Genomic DNA, 27,059 nt, shown 5'->3' with positions numbered 1-27,059 from the left:
CGTGCGTGCGTGCGTGCGTGCGTGCGTGCGTGCGTGCGTGCGTGCGTGCGTGCGTGCGTTGCGTGCGTGCGTGCGTGCGTGCGTGCGTGCGTGCGTGCGTGCGTGCGTGCGTGTGTGTGTGTGTGTGTGCGCGTGCGCGTGCGCGCGCGCGCGCGCGCGTATCATGTATGTAAGTATATGTATATACAATTTTTACAACAATTGTATTTTGTACTACTTAAACAGATCTTTGGTAAATCTTTAGGTTAAAGTATGGTACACAATTACAATTACGATTACAATTAAGAACAATTAAGTACAATTAAGAAAAGACTGATTGATGGACTCTTCCCCTTACACAGACCTATAGTCTATATGGGGAATTATTCATTTTAAATTATGGAAATGTATATTTTATTGTTTTATGTGTATGAATAAAAAGATTTTGATTTGATTTGATTTGATTTGATAATTAACCAGATTATTTTCAGTAACCAAGCTTGAAAAAGTTTGCTAGTACATAATTTTTAGCAAGTACTCCAGATTTAGTAAACTCTTTGTTTGAAATAGTTATTTAGACGTTTTTAATTTTTTCAAACCAACATATAAATAAAGGTATTATATTTCTAACTTTATTATCAAGAGACAAAAAAATCAAATAGGTTGGATAGATTATTTACAATGATTTTTCTTCTAAAAGTGTGCTAATCTACTAATAATTTTGTGTCTATAACCCACAGCACTCGAAAGGTTAAATGAACTGCATGTCTTATTCCCTGCTTCACACCCACAGCACTCGAAGGGTTAAATGAACTGCATGTCTTATTCCCTGCTTCACACCCACAGCACTCGAAGGGTTAAATGAACTGCATGTCTTATTCCTTGCTTCACACCCCATCCTCTGCTATTTTGATGGCAGACAATAATGTGGCATAATTGTTACTCACAAAGGCGACTGCTGTGCCGTGATATTAGGCTACTTTAGATAATTAATGGGAATGGAGTACGAAATGCCAAACTGCGATTGATTTCAAATCCACAAAATGCCTTGAACCCAGTGGTTAATTTTAGTTAATTATGCATAGATAAAAAGAGCCTGAATAATCATTCTTTATCGTCAAGATAATGTTATATTAAAGTTTGTTATGTTCTCGTTTTTAAATTGAAAAAAAAAATAAATAAAATAAGAAAGATGTATAAATAATAAAAGCACAGACAAGAGAAAATTAGTAATGTTCTAGTGGGTCAACTGATAGTGCTGTCTGAAAGCTGATCTTAATATTACAAATTACTTGAAAGAACAATCCTTTTGACTCATGTATTAACCTTGAGTGAGTCGTCTAGATACATGTAGTTTGTAACAACATGTTAAGATGTGAGTCAGTAGTGATAAAGATTGATGTTATTGATCATTACATGACATGAGTTTGAGTGTTGGTCGTTTGTGGGGTGGGGAGAGGGGTGGCGGGGCTGCTGACTGACATTCCCCACCTCCCGTCGTCTTTGCCACTCACAATTTTTGTAATCAACTAGGTCTGGTGTTAGATTTAGTTGATTGGTCAACAGTAAAATCATAAAAAGACACTTCAATTACTAATGATTTATTTGATTTACAATCCTATATTCTGTTTTGCATAATAGAAGCTAAATAACCTTTATAATAATATATAATTATAATTTGATGAAAAACACCATGGGCGTATTGAGAGGCGAAACTGTCATAGTAATAAAGCTAGGTGCAAACCTAACAAAAATGAATTTAAAGTGCATTACTTAAAAATGTAGAAATTAATTAATTCTTTGAGTGCCGTAACTATTTTACCATGTTATCCCCCTTAAATTGCTGGCTTGATTTTTTTTTATATTTACAAGCTTTCTGGAAAAAAGTGTTGTTCAATAACCACTTGTCAGATTTTCATAATTTTTATTTTGTTTCTTTTTTAATAAAATATAGAAAATAGTACATATATTTTCTGGTAAAACTAAAATACAATATATTATTAATGTGTGTTAGTACAAAATTAAAGAAAAAAACATTTATTTATAAACATTGGAGTTTTATTCAAAATTTGACGTATTAATTTATACTTTATGTTAGCTATACCACGTGAAAGGCCATTAAATTATAAATGAAAGTCATCTATAATATTATATATTTCTGAATAAAAACAAACATGAAAAACAATTTATAAAAAACACTACTGCTTGATCACCAACACAACCCGGCCTACTACTGAGAAATGTTGAGCTAATACTCTCATCTAAAGCCACATATAACATATGGTTTTCAGTGTCTGCAAAGCTTTCTTTACTTTGTTATAAATAAAAAAGATCAGATAAAGCACAAAATAACACTACTTACATAATAAACTAATGTCAACAATAGATTTTCAAACTTTTATGCACTTGGCAGCAATACTCGAAAAAATAAAACAAACAAAAGCTCATTGCTATGGAAACATCCAAATATCACTATTGATGTTATTACATTAATAAATATAAATTGTACACTGCTTTATGATTCGTTTTTACATCAAAACAATACAGAATGAAATAAACCGTGTTACTAGCCAAACATGTAATATGTATCAGACGAATTCATTGGTTTACAGACCATAACAACATCATAGTTAATTATCATTCCAAAGACCTATGAGGAAGAAAAAAGAGGCATTAATAAATATATCAAAACATATCTAATGCAGCTGTATGGTTACTAGGATATTTCAACAGGTCTACTATATTAATTATTGCTGAAATACGGATTGTCATGCCAATCTTTGCCAGCAATTTACAAGGTTTTTACCAAATCTGATTTTGCTGAAGTTGCTGCACTCAAACGGTTAGGATAAGATATAACTATTTAAAATTAAAACCTTTTAAATATAATTTAGGAAACAATTTATGAAACAGCCATGAGAAATGTGATTTCTTGAGTATTTTCTTTAACTATGAATGATGTAATAATTACTGAAAAAAATAAAGTAACAGAAAAATGTAACTTAATGCTTATTTTTTAATCAGTAGTTAATAAAGTAGTAGGTCAATGGAATAACCAAGATGATTAAACAAGACTCCTACTCATACAGTCAGCGGAGACATAGAATTTTGTCCATAGTTAATCAATTCTGATAACATAATTTAAAAATATTTAATAGATGTGTGAATTTTTTTAATGTTTGAAAATGTGTTGTGTGTGTTTTAGTGATGCAGACTGTGCCCTCTTTGTGCCGTTCAAGAAAGTTGTTATAGCTTGGAGCTATTAAGACCAAAAGACTTAAGTACAAATTTATAACTTGCTGTCCCTGTTTTATCTAACTGTGCAATATGTTAATTTTTTAAAGTTTTCGTCCTACTATTGTACTTGTAAGGCTTAACAAGTACCAGATATATTTATGTACATCCAACATTCAAACAACCGTAACACATAAACTTGTATGGCCAAACCATTAAATCATCTGTAAAGCTTATACCTATGTAACCTGTGTATGTACGGATGTATATTTTTAAAACATTCACTGTGGCAATTATTTTAGAACTAATCCTTAACGACAGTGCTTGTAAGTAATACGAATATTGTATTCAGCTGTGGTTGCTGAGGGTATTTTCTACTTCCTACTTAGCTATGGCCTCTCTGGAGTGAATAATTACGAATAAAAAAATGTTGGACCATATTGTTTGTACATCGGACATTTGGTTGGAGAAATGTCACTTCTTTATATAAATATATATTTAAATTAATGTAATCTAGACATGTGATGGATATATTTTACAATAATTTATTATTTTATAGCTTTAACTAGGGTTCTTAAACAAGGTGCTTAAAGTTTTACATCAAAGACAGAATGATAAGGATGAATGTGAGGTTAAGTCATTATGAAGCATATTGAAGTACAGTAATTTTGCCTTTGCCTTATTTGTTTTAAAACTGTGGATATTATTGTTGTTTGTTTGTGGTATGAAATTTCTAAAATAACATAATAATTCTACAAAACAGAAATATTATTTGTGTAACTGTTGTATATTATTTTGTTTTATAAAATGAAGTGGAAATTTAAAATTTAACTAAGTATGTAATACGGTGAATTACAATCTCATGTATACATATCTAATATTGTTGATTACCTAAATGTACGAAAACAATTTAATTGCTTTAATATATAGTGAAAATATTATTTGTAATATAAGTACAGCATTAAAGTACATGCCATTTGAATAAAATCCTACAATGCTTAACATTAAGAATATGAAATATTCTAAATTAGTACAACAGTAACATAGACACTTTACTGTAAAATATTTTCTTAATTCTTAATTTTCTTAATCTATTAATTGAAATAGATTTCAAATACATTAAATGATAATTTTGAAAACGAAATTGTTACTTTAACTAGGTATGTGGTTACGTGAGATTCATTACATTTTTAATTGAAAAGTTATTGTATAAATCCTGTAAATGCTGAGTTTTAATGTACTTTAGACTAAGCAAATTTTCTAACCTAACTATGTCATACACCAGGCAACAGTTTGTTGAATGTGTTAACTTAAATGTTGTGTACTTTATGTTGCGCAATTTCCAGGATTTTTGTAACATATTTAAGAGCCGGCTGTACTGATGGCTATTTTGATTTCAGCCCCATAAGTACAGTTTTAAATTTCAAACAATTTTATGCCCTTATTTTTGGACATAGTATGGGAGATGTCTCATTTTAAAGATATGATTACTACACACCCAAAAGTTATTTTTTATATTTTTACTATTTTTTTTTTGTAATTCATCAAATAAATTGCACACTTTTGTACTTCAATGGCTACATTTAAAAAAGTATCCGCTTTATTAGAAAATATAAAAAAAGCATTTGGATACATATTAATCTTGTCTTAAAAATAATACATCTCTCATATTTCTGTACCAAAAATAAGGTTGTAAAGATATTTGAAGTTTTACATTGTTCTTACACTGCTCTAAATTTATAAATGTTGGCCATAAAATATCTTCTTTGTCTTTAAACTTACAAAGTAATTAAACTCAAATAGCCTTTAGGTGAATTTAAAATTTACCGCACATGTTTTCCCAAACTGGGAAGCGCTTAAAAAACTTCAAGAGGGAAGTCTTATTGACCATTTCCTCAAGTTAAAGATATAGATAAGAAAATAAACAATCCCCATGAAACAAATTTCTGATTACTCCATTCCAAATGGCGGAAGTATTATTTATTTCCCTGAATAACAAATGATGTAGTTGGAACAACCGGAACATCTTTATAATAAAACTTGTTATAATGTGTATATAATGTGTAATAAAACTTCTTGAACTCTAATAAGATCAAGAAATTGTGTTCTGACTACACATTTTTCAAATGGCAGCCATTTATTATTCATATTAAGAAAAATAGACATATAGAAATATCTGAAAATAACGTTGTTTAATTTGAAAAGTATTACATCATCATATTACTTGATTCCATTTATGTTTTGAAAACTAAACTATATTCTTTAATTTCCTAAAAGAACAACTATTAGTATTATCAAATATGTATGATATTTTTTTATCTCATTGAGACCTTTGTACAGCTATAACTTGGTAAAATTTTATTTTTTAAATGGCTCAATTGCTCTTCCCTCCTCCCTTTTAAGGCTATTAAAGTAGTTTTAAAATTAATCAGAAATAACTAAAAGTGTATCATAGTCCCTAAAGGGCATTAAAATCTCAATTTTTTTAATAGTAAAGAAAGGAGAATGGATCTCGATACTTAAGACAATTTGCTGTATTATTGTATGGTTTAATGTTTATATAGAATTTCAACTCCTACTGTAATAACAAATAATTGCTATAATAATTAATCTAATAAGATTTAATACAGAAAATCAGGTTTGGTTTTAGCATGATGACCTTAGTTACCTGATGTTGTAATACATAACTAAGTTCTTTTATGAAGTAGAAAAATGTTGGTGACCAAATGGGGTGGTCCAGGACATTGATGAACGAAACTGTCTTCTCTTTGTGCCAAATACTGTGTGGCTTCAGCCTCAGTAACATGTACATTCGTACTGCCTCTTGTATTGACACAAATCCCTTATACGTTTAAGACTTACAATCCCCAGTGGCACGTAACTGTGGAATATTGTGCACACTTTGTGACTGTACTTATAACGAAATTTTTCTCTTTATTTTTGATGAACCCTATGTTTAGTGTTCACGAGCCGATTGTATCTTTAATAAATATATATTTTATGAAGTTGAAAACTTCACACAGTTAATACAGGGTTGTTTCAGACTTGGTTGAATTGATTTGAATATCTAAACTAGTATATTTAATCAACATAGTGGTTCCTGTGTGGTTTTTAATATAAAAATATTTAAAATTGGTAGCTTTATTGTTGAAGTGCTAAATGAAGGCTTGTGAAATTATTTGAAGTTGTTAAAATACATGGATTGTTCAAGAAGTTTTTCATAATTTCTCCTCCCAGTCTAAAATAGCACAGCTGGTTGCACTAGAGCCAGGGTGGCAGATTGGGATATGACATTCTCCTCTCTCGTTGGTAGCATTTATGAAATGATTACAATGGTTTTAGATCTGCAAATTTGAAAGATTGCCTTATGGAAGGTTATTTTAGTCACAAAAGTCCTGTTGCCTTCCACTAGTCCACTCATCCTGTGCAATTAAATATATTTATGCTTAATTATACTGAAATTTGCTTTGTTATGTTGGATTAAAAAAGTTTAACTGTTTTCATTTCATTTCAACCAAGTATGGTCAATCATTCATACATTTTCTGTATGTATATATGTGTGTTTGTATGTAAAACATCACCTCCTTAAAATATAACACCTCCTAAGGAAAAATATCTAAAGATGGCTATGTTTTAGTAATAACATATTTTTCAAATGAAGAGTAATAAAATGCATTTTTGACCACCACATCAATTTAATGTGAACAATAAGCGCTTTTAAAATGTTAAATTGTAATGAATGATGTAGTATAGATAAAAAAAAAAAAACACTTTTATAAATTTATAACAAAACTAAATAGCTACTTTTTGTAACTTATAAGCTACAACATAACAATCATACTTATATTATATTTTTGGTTTTTATATATATTTTTATTTTATAACACAATATAAGTTTGTTTTAAATTTATATAATTTAAATCTGTTGACTGAAGTTTTGTTTTAGTTTATTTTTTGTTATACATATTTTTTTGTTTTTAAATATTGTGATAAGTGATATTGTGTATATCATTAGTTGTTAATTTAGTAAAAATGTTGGTATGTAGTATCAATAATATAGTTTGCTAAAAATATTTTTTACTGTTTCATTTATTCAGGTAGATGTCATTACTTATAATGATAGTTTAAATGTTGTGTATGATTTATTTTATTCACTGTGATTTGTCTCCCATGACTATCCATTGTGCTCTCATTTGCTACACTTTCTAATGGAGCTCGTAAAAAGATTGAGGTATGTTGTAATGTAACCAAAAGTAATAAGCTTTAAAAATGGCCTATTGCCGTTTAAGTTGTTGGTACCAGTACCAGTACCAGTATCAGTAATGTACTGTTCTATTCGCTGTACAGCCTTGTATGATCTGATATATTTTGGTGTTCCTCATAGAGTAGTGCCTCGAGCAGGCAATTATTCATTGTTAATATGTGAATGAATGTTTTAAATTTATTATAAATTCCTTTCACCAATCGAGTCAGACACAATTACTGTATTAAGTTTAAACACATAGGATTTTAATAGATTATATTAAATTTGTTACTTAATTTTTAAAAGGTGTGTACTATTTGTTATTATCAATCTAGAAATAATGGAATTTACATTATTTTGTTGTAAAATCCAACATAGCTAGTCAAAACTTACTAATTCTCAATAATTTATTTGTTTTCATTTATGATGTTGTACAATCTAGTTTACATGTTTTTGCATTAAATAAATGTCTATGTTTTAATTACAAATCACACGAATATAGTTATCACATGAATTTAATTTTATTAATTAACATTTTTAGTTTGCTGAAATAATAATATGTTACATGGATTTTTAACTAAAATAATTTTGGTTAGATTTCTAGTCATGAAATAAATAAAACATTTCTTAATTGCGTTTAAAAAATAAATGATAAATTCACATATTTTGGTGGTATAAACATTTTAGGAAAATCTGTTATATTATTGCTTATCTTATCCCTCTTAATGTACTTTGAATTAATTACTATGATAATTGCTACAGCCTATTTTAATATTTGGTTTATATCTTACTGTAATAAGCTTTACCATCCCATGGATTTGGCCTAAATTGGAAGTATGTGTAATTTAATGTCAAAATGTTTGTACTTGTACTTGATGGAATTAATTGTTTTAACCCTAATGATGTGGGTATTTAATTTCCACGTTAAAAATTGAGCAATAGAATCAAAATTGAAAATCTACTTTAGATATACTCAACATGTCTTGACATCCATATAAGCCCATTGATATTGATATTGATATTGATATATACTGTACACCTTTGATTCTACTGATCTCTGTAAATAACTATGAAATATTGCTAGACTGATATTGTTTGTACCACTTATCACATTTGTATCATTTAATATGTGTAATATTTGTAAATGTGGCTACAACAGAATAAAGTACCAAAATTTTCCCATTGTGTTTGTTGCATCATTACCGGATGAAATATTCCCATTCCAGTTATGTAAATATTTCTCAAGAACTAATTAGAATTTTATGAAATAAGAATGTTGGTTAAACTTTTTATTCTAATGCAATGTAGAATAAATATGCCAGCAACGAACAGCGATGTAGTTCACATTGCTGAAGATTGGTTGCGCAAAATGGTAGGTTGTGATTTCGTAAAATGACAAATAAATGATGGCAAAACTTCTCCAATTCTTGCATTACCACATGTTTCTAGAAAGTTTCAGGACATTTCTGGCATAAATAATAATTTTATACTTTAGCTATTTAAATTGATAGTCTCTAAGCGTCCAATAGTTTACCATTTTACAGTCCTAACAAAAAAATATTCTTGTTTAGTGTCTTATGGCAACAGAAACTCATAAGCTTTACCAGCAGAATAAATATTTCTCTTGATAGATAAAATTATATGTAATATCTTTTAAAATTATTACAATGTGAATGTTGAGTTAGCTCCAATTCACCTTCCATTTAGTGCAGTGTCTGAAATCTGACGCTGTCACAGACTTGACTCCTGGAATCTGGTCATATTCACCTGAAGAGACCCAAAAAAGGTTAGCAATGAAGAAGCTCAATATGAACTTTGCATTATTTACACATCAGAGACACCTATGACACACCAGATAACCAATAAAAATACTATTTGCTACAATTACATTATATTTCGTAGTAAGTGCCACTGATGTCAAAATGATGCAGAGTTTGTTTTGAGCTCCATCGCATACATGTTTTTATCTCTTCAGGCGAACATGACTCCCTGTTCCAGATATCAAGTCTGTAACAGTGTCAGATTCCAGATGCTGCGCTAAGAGGAAGGTTAACTGGAGCTAAACTCAACTTTCACATTGAATCAACCCTTCCCACCATTGCTAAGTTAATTTAGTACGGTTGTAATCTATAATGGTTTATTCATAATTTTTCAGGGAATGCGGTTTGTGGAACAAGCGCTTTAGATATTTAATGAGCTAAAATTGGTTAAAGTTTAATTAAAATAAGAAATAAAGAAAAAGTTACTTTTCCACAAAAAAAAAAAAAAAAAAAAAAAAAACAAGGCTTCCCTATAATGATTGGTATTTTTGCTAAAAATAAAAAAGGTAATCATAAACATGTTTTATTTTATAATAAAGTTTTTATTGTAACATAAAAACAGATCTAAGTATTTAAATAAAATTGTTTATAAAGAAATGGGATCAAAAAATAAGGAATTTTAGTTATGGGAATGTTATGGAAACGTTTATCAACATGCCAGAGTTGTGCAAAATCATTTAATTTCTTTGGTATATTGTAAGAAACAGATATTTCTCAAAACGTTACGTTGAAAAAAAATGAGGAGTTTCCAAGACATTGTTACTCATGGTGTAAAATTTGTGATTACACAAGTCCAATATAAAAAGATGAAAAATCAAGGTAAAATGTCACTCAGTTGTAAAATAGAAAATGCAGTGTTGGTCGGTTTAATGATGAGTCGTAACAGGAAAGTCAGCATACCATCCGAAGGCACCGTGGTGACCTGTATGTGCTCCGTAGTCAACATGATCATGATGCCCGTGGTCCTGAGCCTGTCTCTCGACCCGGCCCTCTGTATCGTCCTTCCCCGGACTCCAGGCTTCTCGTGCTACCCGCAAGCTGGACTCTTGCACTTCCACAGGAATCAAGAGGAATCTGGGTCTTGCAGCAGCCATCCCCACCAGGACTAGCATTGCAAGCGTCACTTGAACCTGGAAATTTGTTTTTTTTTATACTTAAAAGTTCTTTTATGTATAAAGATAATTTGTGGGAAGTGGGATGGTAATAAAGTTCATGCTTGCCTTTCAGAAATTTTTAGTAACATAAAGAAGTAATATTTTAATACAATAACTGCAAGTATTGGGATCCCTAAAACATGATATATTGTATGCAGTACAAGATTCAAGATTGTTTATTTGTCTTTGAAATTTTTTATAAATGCAATTAACAATGTAAAAATCCTTATCACGTTAAATTTATTTGCATGCTGTCATATTTTAAAAGTAAAAAAGGAAATAAACTGTATCTTGAGCCTATTATTGTTAATAGAAATACACATGTATATATAAGTGAATAAACATATAATTGTAAATCACCAGTGTCGGAAGACTCATAATTTGGAGTTCTTTGAAGAGAGGATAGCAAGATACTCTTATCAGAAGAACCTTTGATAACTTAATTTTTTTGTCACACAAATGCTTTATTGGCATCACTACAATTTTCCTACAGCAAAATTCCATACATTGGGAAGAAATCAGGATAATAGGCTGTCATTAGCATATCCATACTAGCACAAAATTGTAATTTTATAGTAAGTAAATAAATAACTCTTCTCAATTTCTTACAGATTATCTGTGCATGTACATCCCAGCTTAGCTAAGCTTACTATCCTAAGTGTTACCTAAAAGTTGTACAGGGTTAAAATTTAAATATCATAAATATCAAATCAACTCAAAGGGTTTATTTAGTATGTATCAATGTGCAATAAATAGTATCAACTACATTAAAACTGTTAATAATATGAATTAAAGTGTTTTTTAATTCTTTACTTTCTGTTGAGGTTTTTAAAATATCAATATTAAAATCTCCCGTTATAACCATATATTTTTGTTTGTCTATCAAAGTTCCATCAGAATTTTCAATCTACTTAAAAGTTCTAAGCTTTCATATTTTAGGGTTCTGTAAATCCTTACCAATAAACAATCTGCACAATTTAATTTTAATTTGGCTAAGCAAAACTCAAACAATTTATCCTGACATAGATTATTTACTTTTACATTATCCATCTGCTTTATGTTCCATCTCTTTTTGGACAAAATCACAACTGCTCCTCCAGTTGTAGTAGAGTGAGTATATTGTGAAATTACAAAATAGTTTTCTTGGTTAAATCGTTCTAATTTAAGATTGCTCATATTATGCTCTGTTAAAACAATTGTATCAGGATTCAGTTCAGCTAAATTATTTCTAATGGTTCTATGCATGCTTTAGCTTTATTCTTGTCTCTGGTCATAGAGTTGCAGTTTGTCACAATTGGAGTAGAAGAGTCAACACAGAGAAATATTAATATTCAAGGAGAAACAAACATATATGCTCTGTTTTTTATGTTATTTAGAACTAGTGAATTAGACCTAAACCGTTCAGATTATTGCTATTTAAAAGACTTGTGTCATACTTTGTGCAAATTCCTTCACCACTACTACAAACAAGAACGGCCATAGCAACGAACCCTGTGGAACCCCTATTGTGACATTAGTAAAACCTGATCTATGTGCACCTTGTACAACCATTTGATTATGACCATAAGATATGATGAGAACAGGTTTAGTTAATTAATTTTTACACAGTAACCTTACAAGTTTTTTAAAGAGTAAGTTATGTGGAATATAATCAAATGCTTTTGATAAATCTATTGATGAAACTGGCAGGCCATTTTGTTCTCAAAGCTATTAAAAACATATGATACAACCGATTCTAAAACTTTAATTGTTTTGTGACCAGGTATAAAACCAAACTGCTGTTTACATAAATATCTATCGTTTAACATATACATATATAGATCGCATTTTTAATCCAATGTTCAAATACTTTGCTAAAAATTGGCACCAACGATATCGTTCAGTAACTAGTAGGATTTAATTTGTTTCCCTTATGGTATACATCTCAAAATATTGTACACAATCTTCAACTACTATCTTAAATCTTAAAAGATACCAAAAAACATGTAAGAACAATGAGTTGTAAATGGTCAAAAGGATAATTTAAAAACATGCCAATGTGAATGATAATCTTAAGACGTTTTATTGGTTGAGATAAGAAACATATTTAAGCCATGAGTAAATACTATCTCTATATCAAGATTACTCTTAATCCGTTAGAAATCAAAGCAATTGTAAGTATTCTTAATTCTGCAATGTCAGATTAGACATCTCTAAACTTTGAATTGCTATTTTGCAACTTTTAGGCTGATATGAAAAACTGTGCAACAGTAAAAGTTGAGTAAAATTTGTTAATACTTCATAAAACACATGATATATTAAGTAAAGATTGTAAAATAGGAGAGATAAAATTTTGCACAAATTTGAACAACCGCCATTTAAAAAAGTTTTATTGGTTAAAACTAACTATTTATTTACTATTGTACGTCTGTAAACTAAAAAAATGCTAAAATGTGTCTTAAAGTAATAGATTTAGATTAATTTTCAGTACAATACTTTGCCGGGAGTATATGGGAATATTTAATTTTACAAGATACATAAATTACAAACATGTATTGATATAAAATCTATATCTTTGTGTGTGACTAAAATATTTTGACTACTTACTGCAAATGAGTTGAACATTGATGGGAGCTTTACTGAGGCATCAGTGAGGACCAACTCAATACTGAAGACTTTATATGAGATTGCTTTCTCCTTTTTATCTACAGCTACAAAACCTCAGAGCGAAAGTCCACAGTGACCACGCATTTTCTTTGAGGACGGTTAAATGGACAAAAAAGTGGTGGCTGTTCGTTCAACTATGCGTGACCTTCATGACACACAAAGTTTAAAAACAAAGCCACAAAGCCAATATAACGTTGTCACTGTTGTTTGGTAAATCACCCAACGTCTTAATTTTATTTAGTATTTTACTATTTTATGGGTTTTTGATCTTGGACTTTTAATAAATGTAATATTTATTGTAACCTTAATAAGTTAATATTTTAAATTTGGTTTATATTAGTTTTTATAATTCTGGTTGATTTTATTTAGTTATTTTTCAACATATAACACGTGTGCTTGGTTTAGACTATGCAGGAGAATGTTCATGTGTTTTATTCAGCAATAATGATTAGAACCCTTTCCCCACACACAGATGTATAGTTTTTGTGGGGAAATACTCTTATTTGCATTATGTGTATTATAGTATATATATCGATTTTGAGAATAAATATAACGTTAATGGAATTACTTGGAAAATACTGTGTTGATTATATTATTATTTAGCCTCGTATTTTTATTACTGTACCTCGTAATTGTGTTAGATGTAAGATATTTAATTGGAAGTGTACTTAATTCTCTTTATTTTGTATTAAAATGATCAGGAAATAGGATTAAAATAAAGACGAATGATATCCAAACTGTACTGTACATTTGATAAAATACAGGGTGTCTATAAAAGAACTCCGGGGTTTAAAAAATTAATATTTTTAAAACTATAAAAGATAGCAACATTTGATCAATTCCTTTGAAACAAGCAGCTCAAAGAGTTTTACTCATACCAATTGGGAATGTTTCTCTCAACAGTTGGCAGCACTGCGGAGCGTTGACCTTGAAATGACGTAGCGGCTGCGGCAGGCAGTCAGTGTCGTCTGGACTGCCGCGCTATGGGGACCCCTCAACAAAAGGCTTAGTGTGTTATTTGGCTCATAGAAACTAATTCTGTTGTTACTGTACAAAGAAACTTTCGATGTAGCTATGGTGTTGACCCGCCTACAGACAAAACAATTCGTCAGTGGTTAAGTGCGTTCAAGGAAACAGGAAGTGTTTTGAAGCAAAAGTCGCCGGGTAGGCCGTGTGTGTCTCAAGAGAATGTAGACAGAATCCGAGCTTCATGCACTCGAAGCCCTAAGAAATCGGTAACAAGACGCAGTCTGGAATTGGGGTTACCAAGATCAACAGTCCATAAGGTAATTCATAAAAGACTTCATTTAACTGCCTATAAGATTCAACTTTTACACCATATCAAACCGGCAGACAAGGTTAAGAGATTCTACGGGTTCACAGCCGCCCTATGAGTTTATTGAGTACGAACGTGACACGCCCAAAGTGAATGTTTGGTGTGCTCTTATGCATGACAGAGTCATAGGTCCCTTCATTTTTGCCGAAAGGAATATCAATGGTGATGTCTATTGTGACATGTTAGAGGAGTATGTTTATCCTCAGTTGGATGACATTGAGGTGGAGAAAGGTTTAGTTTACTTCCAACAAGATGGGGCGCCGCCACACTTCAGTTTGCGTGTGCGTGAGTCACTGGACGCTCGTTTCGGTAACAGGTGGATTGGAAGGGAAGGACCTATTCCATGGCCACCAAGGAGCCCTGATATGACTCCGTTGGACTTTTTCTTCTGGGGGCATATCAAGAATCTTGTTTATGCGGAGAAAATTCGAAATGTTCGCCATCTCAGGGAACGAATAGTGAATTGCGTGGCGTCCGTTCCCCCAGACATGCTCGCCAGGACATGGGAAGAGGTAGAATACCGTTTTGACGTGTGCCGTGCCACTAACGGAGCTCACATTGAACTTTACTAAGTTGTTAAAAAATCTTGAAAATGTAAGCTTTCTAATCATGTATAAAACATGTATGTACGTTTTTTACTTTATTAAAATATTTTGTCTTAAAACCCCGGAGTTCTTTTATAGACACTTAGGCTGGAAATGCAAAAATATTCAATTATTTCCAAGACATTTATCTTCAACCAGGTAAGATTGTTATTGATGTTATTATGTAATTTAATGGAAAACTCAACAATTTCACAAATTACAATTGATGCCTTCATAGTATTGATTAAGGTTGGCTTACAACTTATCCAATACATATATGTGTAAGAACCATTCCTTTAGAAAGTTTTTTTTGGATTAGTTAGAGGTTGATATTGGTTATCGTGATCATAGTATATTGCATAAGCCCATGTATATATACGAGTACATGTACATTTCTGAATAGAGATTGGATTTGGAATCTGGGGGTTATAAGCAGACATGCAAACATTTTCTGAGAATTATGTCATGAGGACCATTGGAATCATTATATTTATATAACAATTATGCAAAAATACTCAATATAACTCCCAATATATTGTATATGACCAACATGTAACATTTACTGAACATTCTGGTTATAAACTATTGAACAAGTAAATAAGTAGATATTGTGCTAATTGATTTTCTTCATAATAAATATTTTGCCAAATTAGTAGTGTGGCATTGTACCATGCAATGTTTTGTAAGCAGAAGATTTGTCTGTGGACCATTTCCGATCAACGGTCCTTTGTGCACACAATTATATTTTCCACTGCAAGACTATACAAAAATATCCAAGCAGATAAGAAAAAAGAGCCATTTAATTGCTAATACACCCTGACAGTCAATTAAGGAACTATAACTTAAGCACACAGTGAAGTTTTACCTGGATGTTAGAAATAAAAAGTTATTGTTTTCTAGTTTTTCAATTGAATTTCAAAGTTGATACTGTAATTTTTTAATTTCTGTTTTGATTGTGGTTTAGTCAGTATGGCAGGAATTATTTTTAATAATGATAAGGATATTTTATACATTTTAGATTCGTCCTGATGTGTTGTTGTAAGTTAGGCATTCAGCAGTGTGCAACTTTAAGAGAATGATGGCGATCAAGATATGGACTCAATTTATTAACCATGATCTGATTTGATGAATCAGGAGATTCTACTGGCAATATGGTAAATGAATATGTTGCCTAAGTTCATCATGGTGTATGAGAAACACACTACATGTAAGCTGTCTATGGAGCAGCTCTGTGCACAACAAATAACAGATAACGGCAGTATCGGGTGAAAGCCCTGTTGAAAACTCAACACTTTAAAGGGCTAATATAGTGACCGATTAATGAGTGTCATTGCAGCAAAAGTAATTTTTTATACTAACTTAAACAATTTTATTGTTTAAGATTCAGAAAATTTTGAACAAAGGTAAAATAAGAACAGCAAGTGTCTTGGGAACTTCTAAAAAATAATATTTACTTTAATCAACTATTACTTTTCAATTAATAACCTTAATTAGCCTGACTGCCATTAATTAGGTTTAGAAAAAAATTGTCATTGACTTAATTTGAACTGACTGATTACTCAAGCGAAACTACTTTTTCCTTTACTATGCGGCAATGCTTTAGTGTAGTTGCAAAATAAGTGTTTACAAAATCTATTTAGTGATCAATTTCTCAATAAATATTTAGAGAGGAATAACAAGGAAAATGAATAAAGCTTCTCTGTTTGCAAAATAGACAAAGGCCAGTAACAAAATACTACAAAATGGTTTGACACTATTTATTTGCAACATTTAACTTACATCTACAAATAAAAGAAAAACCATACCAAAGTAACAACTTTGTAACAGATCTCATTACAAGTTTGGAAATATTTTGATACAAATGACAAAAATAATTTGAATTTGATTGTAAACGTGTCAACATAAACTAAGATAGAACGACTTGAGATCACTTTAACGTAACAGGTAAAACTGATATAAAACCAGCTCTCTTACACAATAAGTACTAAAAAAGGCACAATTCATTTTGTTTACACATTAACTTGACTTAAAAATGTTTAATAAAATATAATTTAAAATGTTGTAAATAACTATTTTGATTATAAAAATAATACTAATACAACTATACAATGGCATTGATGAAGTTTGTACAAGTATACTATACATACAAAATAAGACATCTATTTATTACCTTAATATTTGACAGCTTTCACAATAAAAATACAATTGGAGTCAGTTTTAAATTTAATAGGGAATGGAAAGAAATGCTAACATGAGCAAAGTATTTTGCTTACCTATAGCTATAAATTCTTAAATTCACCATCACAATCATTTCTTGTTATCAATAACTATTCTCATAGTCATAAGGCAATAAAAGAACTGCTAAAAAAATTAAAAAAAAGAAATTTAAAAAATAACCCATTTTGTCTTTACATTGTCTTAGTTTTTCATAACTCTAAAAACGGTGAATATTTATACAATTCTGTTCTTTTGATTTTATATTAAGTACTTAATAATTTGCAGCCTGAATTAAGATGAAACTTAATTCAGCAAGGACAGCAATCGGCAGGAAATAATTCTGCTGAATTCTCACTATTCCTTGTATTAGAAATTATCTATATGAGAGAGAAATAAAGGGTACAATCGGCTTTTATAGCTAAGCATTTACCACAAAATTGTATCAAACTATTGGTACTCCTACTTATATAGCTTAAAACGCTTATCTGGCATAGTTTACCTATTTATATAAGTAGGTAAACTATGCCAGATAAACTATGCTATATAGCTTAAAACGCATACATAGCATAGTTTACATCAATTTTGGCACACATTTTTGCCATTTTTAGGAATTTGTAAGCGTTATGAAAAATAGGAAACTGAAAATGCGATCAATATACAATATAACCTAGTTTTTATAGAATATTTTTAGTTACACCAGCAAATAAACTTAAATTTTGATATTAAAACTAGAGACAAATTGGCTCCTGACTTCTTTAATTAAAATTGTTGTAACTGCATTTGAAACAAAAATTAAATCCCTATGTTTACAAGTTTTACTGTATCATTCTGTTGTTATCATACCAATCAAGCCAGTTACATGTGATTTTATTTTCATTTCAATTTTATAAAATGTTTAAGGTCCACCTAAACCTCTACATAAATTAAGTTTACCACTACACAAAATATTATGTACACAAAACATATCTTGTTACTTTCCTTGAATCATACATACAGTCTTCTAGAAAACATAAATTTACATTTTTCATTTTAAAAACTGCGCCTCCATCTAAACAACATGTTAAAAGATTTATTGGCCTAAATAGTAATTTTATATAAAGTTATGTTCATTTTAGATACAATTTAATTGTTTCATTAACTCTACACATATAAACCTCAGTAAAACGTAAAAGAACATAAGATATTATTTTGAAGAAAGGGTGAAAAAATGTGTTTTGTGATGTTAGAAAACATTTTCCATAAAAACCCCAAAAAAAACCGCCTGGTATTTGATGAAGTGGAAGGTAGTACATGAAGTTTGATACTAAATTAATTGTTTTAATAGGTGTGGTCATAGGATGCCACTGTTAACTAAGTTCCAGTGAAATTTTTTGTGTTTTATGTGCTAGTGATATGTTCTTGAACAGCAGCTGACCAACCACCAGATAACTAACTATTAAAACTGAGTGGGCCAGAGTTTCCACAAAAATAGCTTTTTATTATTATCTGCAAGTTTTTGATTAATATTTTAACTAAGAAATATCTTGTTTTATATAAACTTATAATTTTAATTTTTACTATACTACTATTTATGCAAAGATCCATAAAAATTGTTTAAATAAACACTAAAAAGATTTTTTATAATTTTCAGTCCTATAATTTTACAGTCTAAGTACAAAATAATAAACTTTTCAAAACCACATTCTCTTCCTTTACATTATGTATAATTTATTCCATGACTTAGACCATGAAAGTATTTTTCACAAATCTTTAAAGAGAGGTTGGAGAAAAAAACCATATTTTTTGGAACACATCAGTTGTTATTCTTACACCATGGGAGGAAGATTTTGAGCTCATGTCTCAGAAAACTTCTCCATAGGATTATCTCAGTTACCAACCCTTTTGTGATCACAACTATAGTAAGTTGTAGTTATCCCAATCCTTAACCAATTGTTAAAAATAAACCGTATCTACAGTATTATCTATTTGTACACTATATACATGTGAGAGCAAGCAGTTCATGTGTTGGATTCAGCATCAGAACTGGGCTCTGGGCTGGTAGCGCTGGGAAGGAAAGGAGTGCTGGCACCACTTGCGCCGCTCGCTCGTGACAGACTGCGTTGTGGACTGTCCTCCCTCACTGCCAACCCTTGCTTCACTAGTTCCTCGCCAATATCTATATCCTGTTCACGAAAGTAACAGATTATTTTCTACACACAATATAAATATCTATTGCATTTAATAATAAGCATGTGACTACCAATGTTAAAACATTCTTATTATATTGAAGTAACAAGTATCCACAAAAAAAATAATATTAACAATCTAACACATAATTATATATTACAGCTTATTTAAACAATACAATCAACAGTAACCAATACACACTTTAGATAACCAATATACAACAATTTAGACTACTGACTGACTGATGGGAGATACACCACATACTGCTACAGTAACTTTTAGTAGTGAGTATGTTAAAAAGATTCAAGAATGGTCTGGAAGAGAATACTGATAATCAATCCATAAATACATCCACTGATTAAATAAATTTTTAAATAAAAAACCTAACATTTCTGTACTACAATTTAGTGCAAACATGTTCCTTTGTCAACACATGTAAAAACTCAAAATTATGTTTTAATGATCAAAATAGAACTTTTTCTTTCAATGAATTTTAATATCTTTCAAACCTGAAGGGCTCCAAAGTTGGAATAGTTGCATTTTCGTTGTTACAATATACATTTTATTCAATATTTTTATGAACAAATGTGGATTTTGAGCTAAAATATCTGCCATACCTTTGTCAGGGAGGTTTCGGTATTACTGTTACGTATTGAAAGGAGAGAAACTTGAGTTAAAGTGAGAAAACTACAGTTATAGGGTAATTTTTTTGTAGCAAGAGAAAAACAATCCTGATATAACACACATTTGTTGAGTTTTAAAACGAAAGCCTTCCCTTGGAGAGGGCCAAACGAGACTCGAAAGGTCACAATACATTGCTCCTTTCAAATTTCTCACTGCCAAACTAGAAAACAATATGACGATAATACTACAATACGTTATTATTAATAAGATAAGTAGAAGTTCAGTATATTGTTAATTCCGTATAGAGTAAAAATAAAAATCATAGACTAGTTTTGAACCTATAGCTCAGAAAAAAAACTTACTGACTCACATTAAGACTAAAAATAATACTAGCGCCTATAATGTGCTCCCAAAGGCTCTTTCCAAATGTTTAAAAATACTCTGTAAAAATTTGATGAGCCTAATCCAAATTAAGAGAAAGAATGATTACAAAAAGTATTTTGTAAATTTGAAATTAATGAAATTCAATGTTTTGTTATTCCTTAAATCTCTTCCATTTGTTACTGACCTCTACATTTTCAAAATTTAGGTTAAACAGTAATTACAAGTAGTATCAAGAAGGATAATAATAAATTTTAAAACAAAATAACAAAATTAGTTGCATTTTGAAATAAAGTTTAATGCTTTTGTTTTAAACACACCACATTACAGCTATTGAATTAGTTTTTGTGCAACCACCCTTCAATGCAATTCAATAAGATGAATGAGGATATGGTTTAATAACTACATTACACAATTCCTAAAATGTTTTTGGACAGTGTTTGTAAACAATTATTTCACTAAAAACTCCAGACAGGACTAAAAATATCTGATTTTTAGAAGACAGTTCATTGTCAAAGATTTTTTGACGGATTTTTGCAATTAAGATGTGGTGAGGTTTATAAAAATAAATTAATTTCCAATGTACAAAAGTAAAAAGTGCACAAACCTCAGGACCACTGGAGTCGAACAGATGGACGCTAGGGACAGGACTGCCTTCCCTGCGTCCTCTGGGCTGCTGATCGCACGACACTACCTTAGCCAACAGTGGCTTCCACTGGGCCACGTGGCAGAGCTCCTCAAACACATCTGTGGCCTTCTCACTCCACTGCTCACCACCACTATAACATCCACAAGTTTGTGGTCAACATTCTTCACTTTACGTCAGGAAATTCAGTTGTAAAATTAAAATTCATACATTTTACTAGCAGTAAAATAAATTGTTGATGAAAAAGCTATTACGTCATATACTCTCTCTATATATGTAAAAGACAACTTTTATGTTACTCTAGCCATCTCTGAAAGTTCCTTCTTATACTTCTCAATTTGTTGGTATTCTGGTACAATATGCTATTCTGGTTTATAGGATTTTGCATGCCTTGTAAGGCACTTAAAGTTTTAGAAGGATTTTTTAGTTTAGTCATGTTTTGCTGTCTCAATGTTTCTAAATTTTCAGAGCCTATTTACATAGTAAATATTACTTTTTAAATAGTCATGTTTCTATATTATTTACTAACTCTTTGAACAACTCATTTCACAGATTTTAGTTTATTCATCTTGCAAAAATATGGTTATTTTTGGATTACACAGCATGTATTGATTTTTGTACTACCTAACATTTAAAACTGTTTGTATTGCATGCCATAGCCATTTTTGAAATTGTTAAAGAGTTAATAAGTTATTACATGACTATACCTTGAAAGGGAATATGTGTACTAACTGACTTTTAGTGATCTTGTAAAGCTTACAATTTTGATTTTTCATTGTATGTGTTCTTGTAGATATTCTACTTTCTTATGCTTCATTACTTTTGGTTTGTAAGAGCTTTTAAAAATGTTAAAAAATATTTAGATCAGGATCATGCTTAGTTTAATAAAACATGAATAAGAACAAATAGATAATACTTCTCAGTGGTGTAACTAACAGGGGATTAGATGAATAGAACCTCCCCCCCTTCAAAGAATCCTTAAAACAAATCAAATATTTGTATAATACCTTGTCTGAAATGCTGCAGTTGAATGTTTTGCTTGAAATAGGCTTATCTATTTGATACAGATTTAAATGTATTCCTAATACCTGGTGGGTGTGCCCTTCAATCAGATTCATCCTCTCCTAGTCCTATTTACGTCACTGGCATTGCCTATTCTGTGATTGTTAATTAATGTATCTTAAAATGTATAAATTTAACTATTAAATGTAACAATTATAACTTATAATTCTTCAATTACTTTTATACACTTTATACTTGGACTTGTAAGTTTGAATATAAGCTACAAATAGTTGGAGTACATGAATGATTGGTGACAGAGGTTGGTAAACTATCTAATTTTTTGCAAAAGAAATGCACATAACCAATTCACAAGAATCCCCTAACTCATGCTAGGTGAAAGTCTAGTCAGTGAAAGCTACCGTGGAAAGGCTAACAGTAGGTTATTGGACTGTCAGTTGGTGCATGTCACTCTGTCGTTAGGATTAACTGTCTTCAAAACATGCAACTCACACCTCACTCTCTCCCTATCCATGACCAACTTGTCATACAATCAGTCTGCTATTGTCTTAATTGCAGTTTACAGTGATTTTCACAAAATAATTCAGTATGGAAATGGTAGATATTTTTTTCTGAATAACCTATAAAAGTACTGAAAAAACTGAATAGCTTTTGGATGGGTATTAATTATACATGAGACATATCCCCTAGTTCTACGAATAAAGATAAGGTTGTAAAAGTGTATGAGGTGTAAGATTGTTCTTGTGGGGCTCAAATCAAGATGACTGCCAATACAGTAGTAACTAAGTTCTTTGGGACTAGCCAAAAAGTAGCAAAGCTGCAACTGTACAACCAATCTACTGTCACCCAAATCGCTAGGTCAATCTGGTTATCTATTGTTACACAACTGAATAATTATTTTCCTTACATATTGGTTAATATTGGAATGCTTTCCACTACTTCAACATTTTAAAAACAAAAACTAATTGGTAAAAACCTTTACAAATGTCTTTGTATCGAAGTAAATTCTAAATAAATCAATAAATAGCTCAGTTAATCAATAAAAATTCATATTAATTCCATATCATGTATTCTAAAACCACCCTAAATAAACTGTGATTGAAGGAATAAGGTTCCACATTACAGTAATGGCAGTTATTACATTTCAAAATAATTGAGTTTCTGGCATCAATTTTCTCAAGATCTATTATTTTTCTTCCCCAAATGATTAAAACTTTAATGTTTGGCTTATTAATCCAAACAATGTATGTATAGTAATGCATACATTACTACAGGGGTTCTCAATATTTCAGGCTTTGTGCCTTCTCCAGTACACTGAAATTTAGTCATGCCTCCCATCTAACACCTTCACCTTATGTGGTCAACACAGTAAAATTTAAATGAGTACTTTTAGGTTAGGGTAGATTTTAGATTTAGACATATTAAAATTAATATTTGATAATTTTTCAATAAATCTTAAATACCTTTTTAAGTAGTCTTTGTCTACACTATTGCTACCAGTAAGTTTTTCTCCAAATAAAACAATGAAACACAGAAACAAATTCACATATGTAATAAAATCTAAAAAAGTTAGTTCATAACGCTATTATATGTCACTTTATAACACTTGTAGTAAGAGGGTTAGCATCGTTTGTCTTTTACAAGTTTTTAAATATCTAAATTTAGCAGTGACAAAGCAAATTTCAGATAACTTTTAACATCCAGTTTTGCTTGATTTTTGACTGCAGATAAGCATATGTTGAAAATCCAGAGTCAAAGAGGTGTGTGGATGAGAATTGTACTGAAACATTTGTAATTTCCTTAGCAACTTGCAGGTAAACATGAAGATAACTCAACCAAAAATATTCAAAACCCATGTTTTGGAATTCCGCCTTTGCGTGGCATTTTATGACAATTGACTATTCCTGAATGTGCTAAGGGATTACACCCACATCGAATTTAAATGGATCTCATGTCTACTTAATTGCTAGCTTTCTGTTCTAACATCTGTTACACCAAATGCTGTGATACAAGATTTTTAAATTCATTGATAAATTGAAGCAGTAGATGTATCTTCAACTGCTTTCTCATTCCCCATTCGATAACTTCCAGTACAATAGAGTTTCAAACATCTAGGCCACGTAGTACCATTACTCAAAACAGCACTGCAAAGAACGCATTGAGGTAAATACGAGTAATAACCTCGTAATAACCATCTTTAACATAATCATAACTATACAATCTTTTCCTTTGCAGCGATATGATCATTTTTAGGCCTGCTACAAAAACACACAACTTATCTGCCCCACTTTTTATGTTCACTGGTCCAACAAACTGTAGTATAGTAGACTAATAAACCATGCAAGCGTCAAGAATCACTTACTAAATAAAATGACAGGTGAGCATTATGAGAACCGCTTGCAAGCCGTATTCTCCAACACTTTCCTTTTATTCCTATGCACTGACACCTCCCTTGAAAATCTTTTACACCTCCCCAGGTTGAGAACGACTTTATTTTATTTTTTTCAATATTTTTAAACTTCAGTACTTTGAAGTATATCATTTACAATAAGTGCACAATAAAAAAGTGTAGGGTCCTACCCCTTGATTGTTTTGTACGGATGACTGTTGGTACATATAAACTGTTCAATAAAATTGCAATGTTAAATAATCACAAATTAATTTAGAATTGAGATACTGCTGCTAAGTAAAATCTGGTAAATTATTCTCTCAAACTATAAGTCACAGGCATTTTCATGACTATAAAACTGATTTCCTTGGGAAGAGGAATATTGAAGGCAGACAAAACAATACAATTGAGTTGGATATTGACAAGTGGAAAGCCAAGTTGGGTGACTGATGGTGGTTTATCATGCTATTGTTGCTATTGACTATCTATGCCCAGGTTAGTAGTGGTACAATATTGTCTGAATAACTGAAGTCAATCATAGTATCAAATTGATAGAAAATATAATTTCCACTGGCATTTCGTAACATATTAATTAATATAACTCTTTCACTTGTCAACTTCTCTCTGACCATGAACCAGATGAAAAAGTAATATCTAAATTACCGCAACGTGAACCTGGTAAATTTTATTATGTGTGTATTCGGTGCAATCTTAATATTGAGCTTCGTATTAAATTCCTAAAAAAAACAAGCAATAAATAACAGAAAAATATTTAATTAATTTTTCAATTTACTTATTGGGATACTTAAACTATAGATTGCAGACATTGTTTACTACAGCAACTAGTTCTGTTTTGGCATGTTTGTGGACATATAAAAGCTTTTTCTTTTCTATTGTTTATATTTTAATACTTCATTACAAATGGTTTTTCTGAATTTTTCAAAGTATAAAATATTGATACTTATAGAGATGTTAGAAAATAACCTAGAAATAACCATTAAATGTAGAAAACAAGTTAATCACTCAGTTGAAATGTATTTAAGTGTAGACTCTTTATAAATAAATATTGTTTTTATTATAAGTTTATTAATATAAACATCAAACAATCCAATAATTAAATTTTATTTTTCGAATCCTTTTGCTTTTAAAGAACATATCATCAGACTCACATATTTGAAATTAAACTTTTGATAAAAATAAATCATTAAGAAATTTATATCATTTTATTTTATATATTGGCTATAAATATGTAAACAGGTTTTTTCTGCAAGACTTGTAATTTGATAATTCTGCATAGATCCAATATCCAATGGGGTACTGCAAAGTTCCTCTTTCAACTTCTTCTTACACATTGGCAGAGCAGCAGGACCATATAATTTACAACAATTACACCCAAACTGACATAAAAGTTTATTGTTTTAGACTCCTCTTGTCAAACCAAGGCCAATCACTACCGCAAATGTCTTTTTTTCTCCTTAGTTCTAAATTATAAGGGTTTGTTCAGAACCTCAGAACTAAGTAAAAAAAAAGTCTCAATTTACTCAACTTTCACTAAACCACTTTGCTCACTGATAGAAAATAACTTCCAATTTGTCTTTACTAGAATCATATATTGGTTAAATAAAAATTCATAGATTGATTTTTCTCCATCATCATCATCATCATCCCTGTCATGATAGTCTAAACTAACTTGGAGTACATAGACATGGACATTTTGTAAATATGAAATATTCCAATAATTACTCACACAATACTGGCTCATTATTTTACAAAATAGTAAATTACTTTTTGTCAAAAAACAAGTTACAACAAATTTATAGTTTCATACTAATTAATTGATGGCAGTATTTCACCTGAAAAATATTACGGCATGGTTATTTAAAATATATTAAGAATCTCCAGAGTCTGGATTTTTCAATGATGATCCGCTCTGTAGATTATGTAATAAGCAAGAGGGAACTACTGACCATCTGATTTTTGACTGTCCTGTGATATTAAGGAAGCATTGTGCCCCCATTGTGAATGCTTTTGCATCCTGGAAAAGGGTGATGAATTTCTCCAGAAGGACCTAATTGGTTGTTTTTATGTTTTGTTTTTAAGCTGCCCCTTGGAAGAAGAAGAAAAATAATGTTACAAAAAAAAATCATAAAATTTCTTGGTTAGATAATTGACACTTTCTTTGTTCACGTTTATTTATGTTAAATTCCAAAAGTTATTTTCATTACTTCACTCAATATCATTAGTAATATGATAAAGATTTCATGCACAACATAACCAGGAAGGTGTTTTCTGTAATTGTAAGAAAATGTTTTGGTAAACTCCATCTTGCATAGAAACTATCACACATTAAAGGAAAACACCTACTGCCCAAATTCACTTATTTACTAGAACATTACCAAGTTTATTTATTAGAATCTATCTCAACAATACCTTAGAAGATATTCGTCTGTGGCTGGTACTTAAAAACATCATCATTGTTGTAGTACAATTCAATTTTGTTGTAAACCAAAACTCTACCTGGGTGTCCAAGGTAGTGAGTGAAAGCTACGACGGATACATTGCATGCAGTATAAGTGAGCGTGCCAAACTGTACACTTGTAATTAAAACTTAGTTCTGACA

General features: G+C 30.5%; 3 protein-coding genes across 4 annotated transcripts in view; 1 reads left to right on the top strand and 2 right to left on the bottom strand.

The window, feature by feature from the left end:
• The window catches only part of LOC124362925, a 35,749-nt gene extending 31,789 nt beyond the window's left edge, over positions 1-3,960 (top strand). The window contains exon 6 of the mRNA XM_046817819.1: positions 3,185-3,960. Within this exon, the coding sequence (XP_046673775.1) occupies positions 3,185-3,245 (61 nt within the window). The 3' untranslated portion in view covers positions 3,246-3,960. The remainder of the gene's footprint in view (positions 1-3,184) is intronic.
• Positions 3,961-9,808: 5,848 nt separating this feature from the next.
• Positions 9,809-14,256, bottom strand: LOC124362924. 2 transcript variants are annotated; one of them, XM_046817818.1, is made up of 2 exons: positions 13,017-14,256; positions 9,809-10,406 (listed from the first exon to the last, which is right to left on the bottom strand). In XM_046817818.1, exons 1-2 carry the CDS (start codon positions 13,032-13,034, stop codon positions 10,143-10,145), a joined length of 282 nt encoding a protein of 93 aa, XP_046673774.1. In that variant the 5' UTR covers positions 13,035-14,256; the 3' UTR covers positions 9,809-10,142. The 2 variants fall into 2 exon arrangements, with proteins under 2 accessions (XP_046673774.1, XP_046673773.1); XM_046817817.1 differs by lacking the exon at positions 13,017-14,256 and adding an exon at positions 11,388-12,165.
• A 2,483-nt stretch (positions 14,257-16,739) lies between these two features.
• Positions 16,740-26,456, bottom strand: LOC124363635 (tudor and KH domain-containing protein-like). The gene is made up of 3 exons (XM_046818894.1): positions 26,407-26,456; positions 20,992-21,163; positions 16,740-19,375 (listed from the first exon to the last, which is right to left on the bottom strand). The coding sequence occupies exons 1-3, from the start codon at positions 26,454-26,456 to the stop codon at positions 19,211-19,213; spliced, it is 387 nt and encodes a 128-aa protein (XP_046674850.1). The 3' UTR covers positions 16,740-19,210.
• Positions 26,457-27,059: the final 603 nt, after the last annotated feature.

This window comes from Homalodisca vitripennis, chromosome 5, assembly GCF_021130785.1.
Source record: "Homalodisca vitripennis isolate AUS2020 chromosome 5, UT_GWSS_2.1, whole genome shotgun sequence".
NCBI lineage: Eukaryota > Metazoa > Arthropoda > Insecta > Hemiptera > Cicadellidae > Homalodisca > Homalodisca vitripennis.
The sequence above is the reverse complement of the archived record's forward strand: the minus strand, read 5'-3'. Positions and strand labels throughout refer to the sequence as shown.

Excerpts from the sequence above, each read along its gene's own strand:
- LOC124362924 (XM_046817817.1), bottom strand. The coding sequence starts at position 11,675 with ATGCATAGAACCATTAGAAATAATTTAGCTGAACTGAATCCTGATACA. Across the intron at positions 10,407-11,387 it reads ATTGTGCAGATTGTTTATTG|GTTCAAGTGACGCTTGCAAT; the intron begins GTAAGGATTTAC and ends ACAAATTTCCAG.
- LOC124363635 (XM_046818894.1), bottom strand. The coding sequence starts at position 26,456 with ATGGGGGCACAATGCTTCCTTAATATCACAGGACAGTCAAAAATCAGA. Across the intron at positions 21,164-26,406 it reads GGACAGTCAAAAATCAGATG|TGGTGGTGAGCAGTGGAGTG; the intron begins GTCAGTAGTTCC and ends TGGATGTTATAG. Across the intron at positions 19,376-20,991 it reads TCGACTCCAGTGGTCCTGAG|GATATAGATATTGGCGAGGA; the intron begins GTTTGTGCACTT and ends TTTCGTGAACAG.